We start from the raw sequence: 15,085 nt of genomic DNA on the forward strand, positions 1-15,085 counted from the left end.
GTTTTGGAAAGAAAGAGCTACCGAAGTTGAAGAAGCTATGGAAATTGGCGAGAGCAGGGCTATGTTTGCAGCTGTGAGATTCTTGAGGAATGCAAGCCAGAAAAAGTTTGGAGGGAGTGATGGCATGTTGGATGAAGATGGGAACTTGGTCACAGACGAAATGGAGAAAAGGAATTTGTTTGCAAGGTATTTTGAAAGACTCCTAAGTGTTGATACTACCGGTAGGGATGAGTGCATTGCAGATTTAAACGAGGCTCTGGAGGTACAAGAAGAAGACATTAGTACAGAAGAAGTGAAAGAGGCCTTAAAATCTGTAAAACATGGAAAAACTGCTGGCGTGTGTGGGATAACTGCAGAGATGCTAAAAGCAGGAGGACAAAGGATGATAGAGGCATTATGAGTTGTTTTTAGCATAGTTTGGAAAACAGAGGTGGTACCAAGTGATTGGAAAAAGGCAATTATGATACCAATATATAAAAATAAGGGAAGCAAAAGGGAGTGTGGTAACTATCGGGGCATAAGTTTACTGTCAGTCCCAGGGAAGATATTCATGAGAGTAATACTTAACAGAATAAGACCTATAGTAGAAGAGAAACTTAGAGAACAGCAGTGTGGTTTTAGAAGTGGAAGGTCAACAGTGGATAAAATTTTCACCTTAAGACAGATAATTGAGATGAGATGGGAGTATGCAAAGCCAATATTCTGTGCTTTTATAGACTTGGAGAAAGCGTATGATTCAGTATGGAGAGATGGAATGTGGAGAGTGGCAGAACACTATGGTATACCACTGAAAGTGATAAGGATACTAAAGAACTGGTACCAAGGAGTGTGCAGCTGTGTACAGCTGGATTGACAGCAAAGTGACTGGTTCCCAATTGGAAGTGGGCTAAGACAGGGATGTGTTATGTCACCCACATTGTTTAATGTATATATTGACCATATAATGAGAAGAGTGATGGAGAATGAAAACAGAGGGGCTAGTATTGGTGGAGAAGTTTTTATGGATTTGGACTTTGCTGATGATGTTGCGTTGGTTGCTGATACGTGGCTGGTGCTGGTAGGTATGGTAATGAGGATGGAGACAGAGACACAGAATTTTGGCTTGAACATCAGCACAAAGAAGAGCGAGATCATGGTTGTGAGTAAGGATGATGATTGGGTGCACATGGAGGATATGACAATCAGAGGACAGGAACTCAAGCAAGTTGAGAAGTTTGTTTACTTGGGAAGTGTGGTAACAGCAGACGGGAGGCAAATTGAAGATATACAAAGAAGAAAACTAGGAGCAGCAAGAGCTTTTGAGGTTCTGAGAAAAAACGTTTGGTCAAGGCATGAAATCAGCTTGAGAACTAAGATGAGAATATTCAATGCAGTAGTACTACCAGTCCTGATGTATGGCTCGTCCACCTGGGCACTGACCAGAACAGAGGAGAAAAGGTTAGATGCTTTTGAGATGAAGCTGCTGAGAAGGATACTTGGCATTAAATGGGATGATTATGTTAGAAATGAAGACATCAGGGTGAGATTGAGGCAAAGGCCAGTCAGTACCAGGTTGAAGAGGGCAAGGCTGAAATGGTTTGGACATGTTGAGAGGATGGATGGGAATAGAGACCCCAGGAGAGCACTGAGAGCAGTACAAATAGGAAGAAGACCGCTGGGTAGACCAAGAACGAGGTGGATAGACATAATTGTCAGGGATCTTGAGGATGAAATCCAAAATTTAGAGGAAGTGAGGGAAATGGCTTGGGATAGAGACAGATGGAGAGGAACTGTATCAGCCTTATGCCACTGGCGGGAAGATAAAGTAAAGTAAGTAAGTAATCTCCCTTCAATTCTTAGAGGGCCTATTTCTATTCTTCTTTTATTCATCTTTTTTGCATACGAGTATATTAGTTTGGGGTTTTGCTTGATATTTATTTGGTTTTTTTCTTCCAAGTCCCGTTTTTCATTTTCTTTTGATTGTATAATCTTTTGTTCTGCATTTTCTATCTTTTTAGTTCGATCACTTTCCATGCATTTTTTTTCTTTTGCAAGACCTTTTTTCCACTTTCTGATTTTCTGGAACAAGTTCCTTCTGTCTCTTGGTATGCATGACTGATGTTTACTTTTCTTCTTCGGTATATATTAACCCACTATTTTCTCTAATATTTTATGTAATATCTCTGTATTTACCTTTATATCATCACTTACGAAAATGTTACCCCAATCTTTGTTTAATTCTTCATTTATTTCTGACATTTTATATTTTTACTGTAGAAGTTGTATTGTCCATATACTTCCCACTTTTTCATTTCTTGCTTATCTCTGTTTTCGCTTGCTTTGGAATGGACTGTTAATTCTAAGACATTATGGTCTGAAATACTCGCATTATAAACTATTATTTCTTAACATAATTCACCTCGTTCACAAATACTAGGTCTAAAGTATTTTCCTTTCTTGTTGGCAGGCGATTTATTTGTTGAATGTTGTATTTTAGTAGCATATCTAATAGCTTTTCGAATTGCCTCTTATTATCTTCTGCACTACTATTACTCTCTTTTTATATGTATAAGTACAACCACAATCTCCTATTCGTTCCTTCCAGTCTACGAAAGGAAAGTTAAAGTCTCCGGATAGGAGAATAGTCCAGTCCTTGTGATTTCTACATATATCATCCAATTTTTCTATTATTATGTCAAACTCTATAGTATTAGGGGGTCTATATATTACTATGTTCATTAATTTTTCAGATTCAAATTCTACCGCTATTAGTTCACATTCTGAGTTACTATATTTTCATATATTTTTCCTTGTTTTTTGTCTTTTCCATATATTGCAGTTCCCCCTTGATTCCTATTTTTTCTATCTGATCTATAAGTTTGGAACCCTTTTATTTGATCGTCATTCCCAGACTCTTGGGAATACCAGGTTTCACTTATATTCATTATATCTATTTTCTTTTCAATTTGGGTGAGTTCTTCTAAGTACTCTATTTTTCTTTTTGAGTTACTCGTAACTAAACCCTGCGCATTCATCACTATGATGGTTTGCATATTTTCTCCTTCATTTAATATGGGTAATAATAGGGATTTTCCCATGTCTCTTTCCTGCTCTGGTATGTTGTTCTTTTCTTCATTTCCAGAAATTCTGACATTAAAAAATCCAACTTTTCCATAATATTTAATCTTCCTTCATCATAATTATTAACTTTGTGTCTGAATCTGCAATTTTCTCCGTATCTGCAATATCCTCTGGCATCGTAAATACAGTATTTATCTCTTGAGCTGTATCTTGGAGCTGATGCTTGGAAATTCTTTGCTGACACACCATATCACAGTGATGGCTTGTTTTTTTTTCCTTCACCTCATATTCTTTGTTCCTCTCTTTATTTGTTTCTTTCTTATTTTGGATTTTATTATCTGATTGCTTATTTAATTGATTTTGATTCATGGCTACAGGGTGCCTATATTTACATTTTTTGTCGAACTTAAATCCTTTTCCTTCTTTTAGGTTTTTGCATATTTTTGGATGTAGATCACTGCAATCATCCTCATAGCATGTTGAGCATGTCTATCATGTTAAGTAGGAAAAGGTGGAAAAAGTGAGTGAGAGAAAGAGATTTGGTATTAGTGAGGAGAAAGAGGGATAGAGACAGAGATGGTTGGAGAGAGATAGAGTGAGTGAGAGAAAAGAGCGAGAGAGCAGAGGGGGTGTTAGGTAGGAGAAAGAAGGAAAGAGAGAGAGAGAGAGAGAGATTCTATCAGTTGTCATTCAGTTATCCCAAGCACAGCTGGGTTGGTCAGCTATAATAATAATAATAATAAAGAATACGTATTTAAAATCAATATAAAGTAAATTACAGCCTACCACAATACCAATATGTTAACAAACAACAAACCACCCAATTCCCAGTACAGTATAAACCACTAGCACACCAGTCACTTTAAATTACTTTTTCCACATTCATACACATAGCCACATACATGATGGCAGATCTTCAGACATTAGTTATGCAAGTCCAACCATTATTATTGCATGAAGAAGCATCAACATAAATGAAAAGAGGTATTTCTCAAGACTGCATTTTTGCTGCACCATTACAAAGAGCAGTAACATGACAGATCACCCAACTATCATTATAAAGCTATATACAGTTTAAGATACCAAAAAATTACACTATTATAAAAAGGCAACCTAGAAATATCCCAAGTCATAAGATACGATAAAACAAATGGATCAATTTAACCTTTAAATAAGCATAAAATTACGTCTAAAGAGTAATTGATGTTAATGAAAGCCACTTTCAAGACGCAATGCCTGTATGAGTCATCAGAAGACTAACGCTATGATCATATTCTGTCGTAGATATAGACTATTCATCTTTTAGCACAGCAGTTCACAATGGTAGACGAAGCGTATAGTCAAAGGGATGAAATAGCACTAAGTGGACAAAGGAAGAATGAGACTGAGTCATCAGAGAGTTAAGATCAGAGATATATAACTAATAAAGGCAAATCAAAACAATGAGCAGGCTGAATAAGATTTGGAAATCAAATAAGACAGAAATTGCATTCATAATTAAAGCTATAGGTTACATTTGTCTAGTATGATCTGTAGTGCTATATTAGGAATAATAATCATGGTATATTATCTAAAAGATTATCTCAGTTTGAGAATAAAACTTCAAGAATATTAGAAGTCAGATTGCGGTATACAGTGAGCTATGACACAGTAAAAGAAATTAAAGAAGCTCTATCTGAGTAAACAAATGCGATAATGATGAGTTAGTTATGGGGATTTCTTGGACTTGTCCATTGCACTAGCCAAAGAAGAATAGCATGAGCTACGAACAACAGATGGGAGGCTAGAGGTAAGTGGAAATTTCTGGCCTAGAAGCACAGGAAAGACAAGCTGCAAAATTCCAGAGGCCCTTTGTGGCACACAGAATTGGAGGTAATGGTAACTGTAATAAGAACAAATACATCTAAAACAGAGAAACTTGCATAATCATCTGAATATTAGAACTAGCAAAATATCAAACCTCCACTCAACAATAAGCAGCTACATACTTTCATCCTCAATCACACCAGTGCAACAGGAAAATAATTCCTACACACTTAAAACTGAAAACCACCGAGCCTCATAGGCACACTGGGAAGATATGTGGAAAAGTATTGTGTGGGAGTTACATGGAAAGCAAGGATAGAACATACAAACTGACTCCTCCCAATATAGGAATGACTATCTATCAAGGCAAGTTTCATTGAAAGTAGAGGTGAAAATAAAAAAAATCATGATTCTACACACAAAGACTGCATCTTCTCCAAAGAGGGATACCACCAGGAGTTATCTTCAACATATTTTTATCATTATTTATCAAACAGTACATATAAAAATGGGAACAAGCTGGGAAGAAGATCAAACAGTACATTGTGTACTTGAAACTCTCCACCATATCATAACTCTACACTTTTCTTTTTCTCTAAGTCTTCAGCTGAAACCCCTTATGGGGAGAGTCAAGACGCCTCCAAAGAGAAATCAATCTGCAACAAGACAAGATGAAAGGTAAATGAGGGGACACAATAAAATTAAGGAAACAGCAGAAATCAGGAATGAACTTTCCCCTCGCTTAGACATTAGGAGATACGATGACTCCATAACTGCAATAGGCAAACTGTTCCAACGTCAGCCTGCTTAGTTACGAGTCAATACAACTAGGTTACGTAAAAATAAAATAGAAAAAATAAAACAGATTTTCTTGTAATACATTTCATGCAACAAACTACAAACTTACTTCTATTTTGTGCCACAAGTCAACATTAAGTGTAGGCATGATAAACTTAAGACTAGTGACAGTCACCATGACTAATCCAAAAGTTTGAGGAATCACCATCGGAAGACCACGCTGGAGGACTACTACTAAAAAAAAAAAAAAAAAAAAAAAAAAAAAAAAAAAAAAAAAAAAAAAAAACTATATGCTAGCTTTACCACAGAACATTCGAAAACCTTTCTGCAAGATACCATCTTTTTGATTAACAGCAAAAGTAATATTACACATTGGTTCCAAATGTTACATCTAAAATCCTAAAAGTCACCGACAAAACCATACAATTTCTATTTCCAGATTGCCACGTCACTAGTATAGCTAATAAATAGTAAATATACCAGAACCCCATCTTGGAGAACACCTGAAATGATTACTAAACTGGCCATCAACACAAACCCTTTGGGTTCTATTAAAAATTCATTTAAAATAGTTTGTCATAAGCTAATGATTAAACCTAAACTGACGTGTGCTTTTGTCCTATATCAATTGCAGGCTGCAAGACAGTAGATATTGACAAGAGGGCATCACAAGCACGAGAGCCTTTACAAAACCCTAAACTGTAATGCTGGTACCACATTATCATCATCAATACACACACTTAAGAGACCAGCCTCTCAAACACAGATAAGACATAGGTAACCGAAACTGGCCTACATTCTGAGGGATATAGGGCCAGACTAAATCCCTTATGTAATGAAGAAAGAAACTTGCAAGTCAAGCTAACATTCAGAAAACAGTAGTAATCTTGAGAGCAAAGAAATCAGCAGTCTTTTTAAAAACGATGAGAAAGATCAAGTTAGGACCTATGCCACAGTAAATGTCAAGCCGACAAACAAATTTCGACTTCTCTAGAGCTGAAAGCCATTGAACATAACTTAAAAGAATGACATGACTAAAGCAACACCAAAGACGCACCCACGCGGTTTGCTATAAAAAAAACTAATACAAGTTACCCCTCTGCTTAAGGAATACATATTAGTTCTGCCAGCTCATCCAAAGAGAAGCATGGTTAAAAGTCCCAAAAAGTGATGAGTTAAAGGCAGACCACCACACTCTCATTATAAGCTCTCCTTGTAGGCAGAAAATAACCTCTTTGGTTAAAATTGAGTGGCAGTCCAATGATAAAAACTGGAAAAAGGATCTTTTGAGACAATGAGAAAATTAATTGAAAACAAAAACGAAATTACATAGTACACCTCAAAATCCAGACCTAGTCGCTGTGGAGGGGAATGATGTACATTTAACAAATGAAGTCAGAATTTTATAGTTACATCTTAGAAGAATCATGTACTTCATTAACTCACATCAAGCAGCAAAGAAACTTATCGAATAAAAATCAATCCATTTGCTATTTACTCCATGTACAACTTGAGAGCTGCAGTAAATTCAAAATCTTAACTTTCAGAAAAACAAATATATAACTGAGCATTAACCACTTTTTTTTCCCATGAAACAAACGCATACTGTGCATGCTGAAGCACAAATAAGTCAAAATGGTAACCACATTTCTATCAGGCATGTAAAAGGGAAAGCAAAAACACATTATGAGGAAATCAGGCCAATTACTGTAGTACCTGCAATGAAAACATGCTGCCTGCTACTAAAATCTCATTCCAGTTAAATAGAACTACAAATCTTTTGCTTAATACTTTGTTTCCATTCAGCTCCATCCCCAGACTATATTGCAAGGGTCTGATCATATTCCAAATTCCAGGAAAATACAGTCAATTGCTCAAAGGTGCACTAATATTATTTGTGTACCTAGCATGCTTTCCTAATTGTTTGTATGGTGTTTTTATGTTGCATGGAACCAGGGGTTATTCAGCAACTGGACCAACGGCTTTACGGTGACTTCCGAACCACGTCGAGAGTGAATTATCACCATTAGTAGAAATCTCTCCTCAATGGAATGGCCAAGAATCAACCTCGCGACAGAGGTGGGACGCCAACACCATACCTACCATGTCACTGAGGCACTATGCTTTCCCAATGTACCACATTAAGGATTATGAGAGTATGGATACATTTAGACAGGACTATTTGAAATATCCAGAAATGACATTCAATATCTTACACCATCCAACTAGGTACACAGATTTCTTGTTACGACTTGCTGAAAATTGTTTCCCGCTCTCGCAACTAAAATTATGCCAAACATGAGGCTGTTCAACAGCTTTTTAAGAATCTTTTCTGGCAGGGATTCCAAAGGCCCTGACACTTTAAACATTTACAAACTACTACTGTAATAGCATTATTTGTGTGTCCATTTACATCCTTGCACTAGCATTAACACATGCTTTGTACATTGGACTTTTTAGTTAACTGAATGGTAATGAAAAACAGCATCCCAATTTATATTTATTGGAAATTAATCATTCACACCTTAGGTGCTGCACTACTAGTAAAGTATAGTACCACAGCACTTCACACAAGATTTACAAACATTCAGGATTGTGCTGCATACTCATTGATGATTATGGGAATGGGATGACGACAGGTGATAAGCGAAATGCGAACACCTTCCACTAGGGACGGCGTTTGTCCGAGAACCTTAGGCTGAGACTTTGGAATGATCAAATATTGCGCAACCTCACCCTACAGGTTCCCCGAGACTATCACTGAAGCACTTCATCCTAACCAATAACGATAAGATCAGGTGTTCCAGCAAGAAACTAATATGAAAGTCTTCCTTTCCTGTCTGACTAAAAAGTCCTTTCAAACAGGCTACTTTACTTAAATAACTGCCTCATATCCTTATAAATAAAAAAATTAAAGCTCATCATGCTCCAATTCATTATCAAGATCATCATCATCTTCATCATCCAGATCTTCATCATCATCATCGTCCTCCTCATCACCACCTGCTGCCTTTGCTTCTTCCTCTGCCTTCTTTCTTTCTTCTTCATCTTGTTCATCCTTCATTTTTTTAGCAGCATCTTTAGTTGCTCCCCATGTTTCTTCACCAATTTTTCTAGCTTCCTCGATGTCATTACCAATAAGGAAGTTGTCAAATATGGTACCAGATTTTACCTGCCATAAATCTAAACCAACAGCACAAATCTCATCATATTTGTAAATTTCATTATCTGGTGTGTATTCTGGGTTGTCAATCTCTGGATGTACCCAAGGTCCCTTGTAGTCAGGATTGTCAATTTGTTTGGGTTTCCATTCACCTTTGTACTCTGGGTTATCAATCATTGGGGGTTCCCATTCACCATCCATTTCATCATCCCAATCTTCTGGTTTGTTAGCATCTGGGTCAGGAATGTGCTCTGGTTGATCCCAATCTTCAGGTTTGGAGTCTTCAGGGTCAGGAATGGTAGGCCTGTCATCCCAGTCATCAGGTTTGCTAGCTTCTGGATCCTTGATCTTCTTTGGGGGAAGGAAATCCCAGTCATCTTCAAGTCCTCCAGACTGGACCTTCTCATTGTCAATCAAGACCTCATAGGTATTATCGGGATTCACAATCAAAGTGTACAAATGTGAGAAGACATCATCCTTACATCTAATGTCTTTTTTGATAAGCTGGTTCTTTCCTTTGTAATTGAAGATTACATGAACCTTTTTAGTGCCTGGACCACAAATGTCAGGACCTGAAAAGATTTAAATCAATATTAATAATAATAATAATAATAGAGGAGAACTACTGACAGAACACCAATGTCAACTTTTGTTAGTGCACCCAAACTCAAGAAACAAGGGAGCAATTCAGTGCAATGGAGTATCAGGCAGCAATGCACAAAAAATACCAATGAAATTTAACTAATGTGCATCATACATTATAATATAGGTAGTTCTGCATCATAGTAAACCAATGTAAACCAACTAATGTATTCCAGCAGTGGGATAATTAATGCATGTCATTGTCAAACTAGTTACTATATGCTACACCTATATACTCCAAAAGTCATGTAGGGTTCTGGAAATACAGTAGATGTAAAACAATAAGACTAGGCCTTTTCCTCTCCCACAATAAGTTAACTATGATCCAACAAACCCTACCCACAAAGGAAGTTCAGAAAGGAAAAGAACTGAAAAACCAATGGAGACCTATGGCTTCAGCTGCTATGAACAAATGCAAAATATTTTGGCTTCCATTTAATGGTAACAATTTCCAACTTAAAACAGCATTAAAATAAATAATAAAACAAAAACACTAACCAAACATAAGGAGGTATGGAGATTCGCCGTGCATATCTGTCTGGTCGAGGGAGCAGTCAAATACTTTTAGGTATCCACCACCACAATCTATATTCTGCTCATGCTTTACGGTGAACTGAATTACTAAAGGCGATTCCTTGTTGCTGAAAGGCTCAAACTTTGACGACAACCCATAGAAGCGAGCATCCTGTAATACAGCAATTCCTTTTATAATAACTGCATTTGTTATATGAAATATGTCTCATACACGTACTATAAATATTCAAAATTAATGCCATTAACATTGACAATTATACATACTAAAATTCAAAATTGATGCCATTTACTTATTGATATAATCATTACAATTAACAATTGGCACCAGTCCAAAGATAAGTAATATCTACACAATTGCAGGTACTAAGACAAGAATACCCTGAAAAATGCAATGCTAAAAACTAAGCTATTATACAGCAAGCAATGCTCTTAATTTCAAACCAGGGTCTATTATCAATAAACTAATGTGGTCTCAGCAATAAAGACAATCAAAACTCCTGCGTATACCCTAACTAGTACATAGTTATATTCTTACGGGGCAACATTTGACACTCCAACCACCAGCATTGAAGAATTTTAAGAGCTCGAAGTAAGAAAACTACTGAAAACTAAGTTTGCACATGTTGGGTAAGAGTTAATAAATTTGAACAAAGGGAATTTTAATATCTGTGCAATTAGTATTAATGCTCAGATACTCTTGAAATAAAACTATACATTTTATGAAGGTACACTACAGTAATGTTATGTTCAAGGTAGATTAGACAAATTGTGCATGGGTAAAGTATGATTTATTTGTGACGGTAATATCTGGCACAACATTTAATCTCCTTGCGCCACTTGGTAAAACTGTCCTCAAAATTCCAGGAGCCATAGCCCCTAACCATTCATCTTCCAGGCTGGCTCATATCTAGCTCCCTATTTTCTACCAATATTCTTGTTGCGCACTTTAAATTTTTTGTGCACTAAGCTTCCACCATCAAACCTGGGCCGTATCTGCTGAGGCACGCACCTACCAGTCTAGCTCCTGCCTATGTCCACATTTTCTACCAAAATTCTTGTGCACTTAAATTTTTTTTTTTTGGTTCAAACTTCTTCCTTCGTACTTCAGTACATTGGAATTAACAAACTACCAATATTCCCACCCCATCACCAATATTCTGCTGGTATTCATTCACACCACTAGTCAAAAAATTTTTTTACTTCTACAGAAAATTCATGCTAGCACAGTCCAAAAACATGAGTAAAGAAGAAAACCCCTTCGTGGGAGATGGGTACCAGACAACCCCTTGCAAATAGCAAAAATAAATTTAAAGTTCAATGGAGATTAGATCAAACATTTACAAAGTACTATATTGCAAATAAAATCAACTCACCTGTGATGTTTGTATTCCCTTATCTTTTTCAGCATCACCATAAAATTTTCCAGGTGTTAACTTGAATTTACCAAACTCCTTGCCTTTGTGCTCAGACTGAACCCATTTTGAATCCCAATCTGAAAAGATATCAAAATTAATGTTGAAATTAAAACCAGTGTCACTTTACCAGATCAATGTCAATACCTTGGGAAATCCCCATGAATACAATAGGCATACTAAATATAAAACCCAACATACACTACAACAATAAAACATTTTGAAGGAAACTACTTTCCCAAGAACATAAAACCAGAGCCTTTCAAGTATTGCAGGAGTATCCTTTTGTGTTAACTTAAAACTTTGTAATGAGCTTGTTAACTGGTGGCAAGCAGAAGAAAACTAGCTAACCACTAGGCATGTTTTCCTTTGGTCACTAGGACAGCAGGGTGGTTTAAGTGGGAGTATGATTATGCTCTTATTTGTATTACCTTAGAAAAATAAAATTAATTTCACATCTATTTATTCTTAAGAAATACAAACGGGTGTACTGCCTTTTATACAGGAAACTACTTCGGTGGTAGGTAGTCTCTGAACTTGACGAAATTAACTTGACGAAACTGAACTCTCCCAAGGACTGCAAAAATCCTCAAACACGATAGCAAGCAAGGTATTTAAACTCTTGCAACCTACTTGTCTGATGCATAGGATGACAACACAGTCGGGTCCTGGGACCTAGAGAGATATGAAGCCTCTCAGAAGTACGGAAAAGTTTGGGGAATCTTCAATCCAATGTAAAGGATAAAGTCTTTGCCCCAAATTTCTATAATGGAGCAGCATTTAGGCCAAAGTCCAGTCACATGGCATTCATACCAACAGACTTACACAAAGTGAAAGTATTCAAGCAAGATGCTTTTGTCCAGTGAGCTGGTGCCTCCACAACTGGCTAAGCATCCACAACTGGCTAAGCAGCCACAACCGGTTCCCAAGGTGCAGGTATCCAGGACTTGCTATATTTCTGAGAAAACTGCCTCATTGCCTGGAAAACTAGAAGTTTACCCCCAAAGGCTAAGGGTGGTCACCCTTGTCAGACTCCATGGGCTCTTGCCAGAGTACAGCAAAACTTCCTCTATGATGAAGGGTCATAAGCTCACTGCATACCTCATTAGTCAACCTAAGTTGTGTTCCTGGACACCTTAAGCTTGCCTGTACTAACGAAAGGGACCTTTAATCTGGGGTAAGTTTTCAGGTAGTATCTTACAGCACACACTGGGTGCAATAATATGTAGTCCAGATAAACCACCTTGTTTCAGTGAGGGGTCAGCTCTAGAAATCTCCTGTCTAGCAAAAGATTTATAAAAAAAATCAATCATCAATGAAAGGACTCATGAAATGCGTGGTTAGGCTCCAAAGGACAGGTCCACATCGCACTTGAAAGACCAAAGCTACCAAGGTAGAGGGGACAACTATTCAAAACTATGAACATGGATAACTACCAAATAAGGACAGGAGCTCAAGCTTTTCTATCTGCAACCTGGATACATACAACCGAGCACAGTACTATATTAGATGACAGGAGCAACATCTCTACCAATGAGTAGTAATGAGTAGTAGTCTGGTTTATCCTGGAACACTTCAAGTTTTCATAAATGCCAATCAGCCAACATAACAGGCTGAACAGCAGAAAAGGGCGCACTTCATTATTTGTTCCAAAGATATCCAACCATGACTTCCTTTAACACCTAAGTGACTAGGATGGGAGAATAGCAAAGTTTTAGAGACTGATCCATCTCAACTTTACCCCACTAATTACAATATTCCCTATTATGCTAATACCACAAATGCAAGGAACTAAGTATGGTTTGTCCAAAAATACTAGACCAAAAAACCAGAACATTTAGTGAACCCCAAGGAAATACCTCCAAATCGTCTAGGGTAATTCTAGGCAATAACTCCACACAGACAGCAAGGAATGGTCCTGCAAATACAACAGCCACTAGGGATTAGAGCGTCAAAAAATGTACTTAACAGTTTAGTACTGACCCCTGTGGGTTACAATAGACCCCCTAAAATAATGGTAAACTCTTAATAAGCAACCAAAATACTGTAGGAAACTAAATTCCAAAGAACACCAGACCATGTCTTGTGTGAAGTAACCGATTTTGTAAATTGACTAAAGTTATAAGAAAATATATAGTATTTATATTAAAAAAAATTTGGCAACTCTTAAACCAACATCCAACAGTTACTCAACTTCACAATCTAAAAATGAAATAAAGAAAATTTGGGGGTGGCAAGGCAGGGGAGGTGGGCAAACCACCTAGCTACCCCCCTAATGCACAAATGCATTTTGATTTTGTTGCACATGGCATCACTGAAATGGGAAAAATATTAATGTTTTACACCAAATCTGTGTTAATCAAAAATTTAATCGTGGCCAAAAAAAATCCAAACAATGGAATGTTTCATGGCTAAAAAGACTAAAGACAGGCTAAAGATTTTAATTCAACAACATTAGTGGTTTAACATTTTTATGACTAACATCCTGTGTAAAAAAGGGACTGTTTAGGTAAACATCTCGACACTTTCTCTTTACAAAGACAAAGCAGAACAGACTACAAATGACAATATTAGCTAGAAACTTAAATGAGTAAATGAAATTATGTTAAGCCCAGAACTGAAACACCAGGACATTAAAAAAAAATTAGTTAACTCCTGTATACATTCAAGGATCCAATGGTGACAGGGGAGAAAACATTTCATCCCTATACCTTGGTACCCTTCAAGTACACTGGATACCTGGGTCTGGCTAGACAACGGGGGAGGGGGGTTTAAATCCTAGCCATTTAAACTGGTGAAAACCGTACTTTCGGGATATCCAAAGTTACAAACAGATGTCCCAAATAAAACAAAACTAAACTGGCCAAAAATTTAAAGAATCAAGGACTGTAGCGCACTACGTTGAAAAGCTTACAGTCCAAGCCTACGCCTGAGTTGTCATATTTTGTCTAAGTATAATTTCGTTGAGGTATTTCATTACAATAACTAAGACTCACTGACTTCGAAAAGCAGCGTTACACGAGGATTTTTACCGGAAAACCCATGTTAACGTTAAGTAACCGGAACCACGTCAACAATAGTAGCTACCGGTAAAAGCTCAGGCATGTCCGAGCCTTAGTACTTTCACTTACAAAGGCTCGATAATAACAGATTTTTCACATGCAATGATTCAATCTTTATAGGCAAAGAGTCTAGTAACAGTTTAAAAGATTGAAAAGTTGTGCATAAAAGACATACAGGCAAATGGATTTTATGGGTGGTCAAAATCATTTGCCGGTATTACAGTAACCGTACAAGTCCCGTTTAAGGTTAAAACTTTTAAAATTACCTGGACTGGAGAAAGTCTCTTGGAAGAACACCTTAGATTCCACCGCAGCAAAGCCTAATAAGGCTAAAAACGCTAAAATTTTCATGCTTTACTCGTTCCGCACGTCGACCGGTACCGATTGAGGACCTACACGCACTCTCATTCAACCTCGACTGCTCCAAGATTTTGCTCAGAAGCCGATCCAAGTGGAGAGCGCCCATTGGTCCTTTGACAAAAGGTTCATAAGTAAGAAAACCGTGAACTTAAAGAGAACTTGAAACGCGTTCATGGCAGGGGATTGATAGTCTTCTGTTCAGATACCGCGCAATATCTATGGGACTACAACTTAGATATTCCAATATA

The 15,085-nt window shown here is 37.2% G+C and overlaps 2 protein-coding genes across 2 annotated transcripts in view; one reads left to right on the plus strand and one right to left on the minus strand.

Annotated features, from left to right (window-relative positions):
* The window catches only part of LOC135211152 (uncharacterized protein DDB_G0271670-like), a 70,005-nt gene that overhangs the window by 24,308 nt on the left and 30,612 nt on the right, over positions 1-15,085 (plus strand). The window lies entirely within an intron of this gene.
* On the minus strand, positions 8,152-14,905 carry LOC135211151 (calreticulin-like). Its single transcript, XM_064244315.1, has 4 exons — positions 14,744-14,905; positions 11,377-11,495; positions 9,968-10,154; positions 8,152-9,399 (listed from the first exon to the last, which is right to left on the minus strand). The coding sequence occupies exons 1-4, from the start codon at positions 14,826-14,828 to the stop codon at positions 8,576-8,578; spliced, it is 1,215 nt and encodes a 404-aa protein (XP_064100385.1). The 5' UTR covers positions 14,829-14,905; the 3' UTR covers positions 8,152-8,575.

Source organism: Macrobrachium nipponense, chromosome 4, assembly GCF_015104395.2.
Source record: "Macrobrachium nipponense isolate FS-2020 chromosome 4, ASM1510439v2, whole genome shotgun sequence".
NCBI lineage: Eukaryota > Metazoa > Arthropoda > Malacostraca > Decapoda > Palaemonidae > Macrobrachium > Macrobrachium nipponense.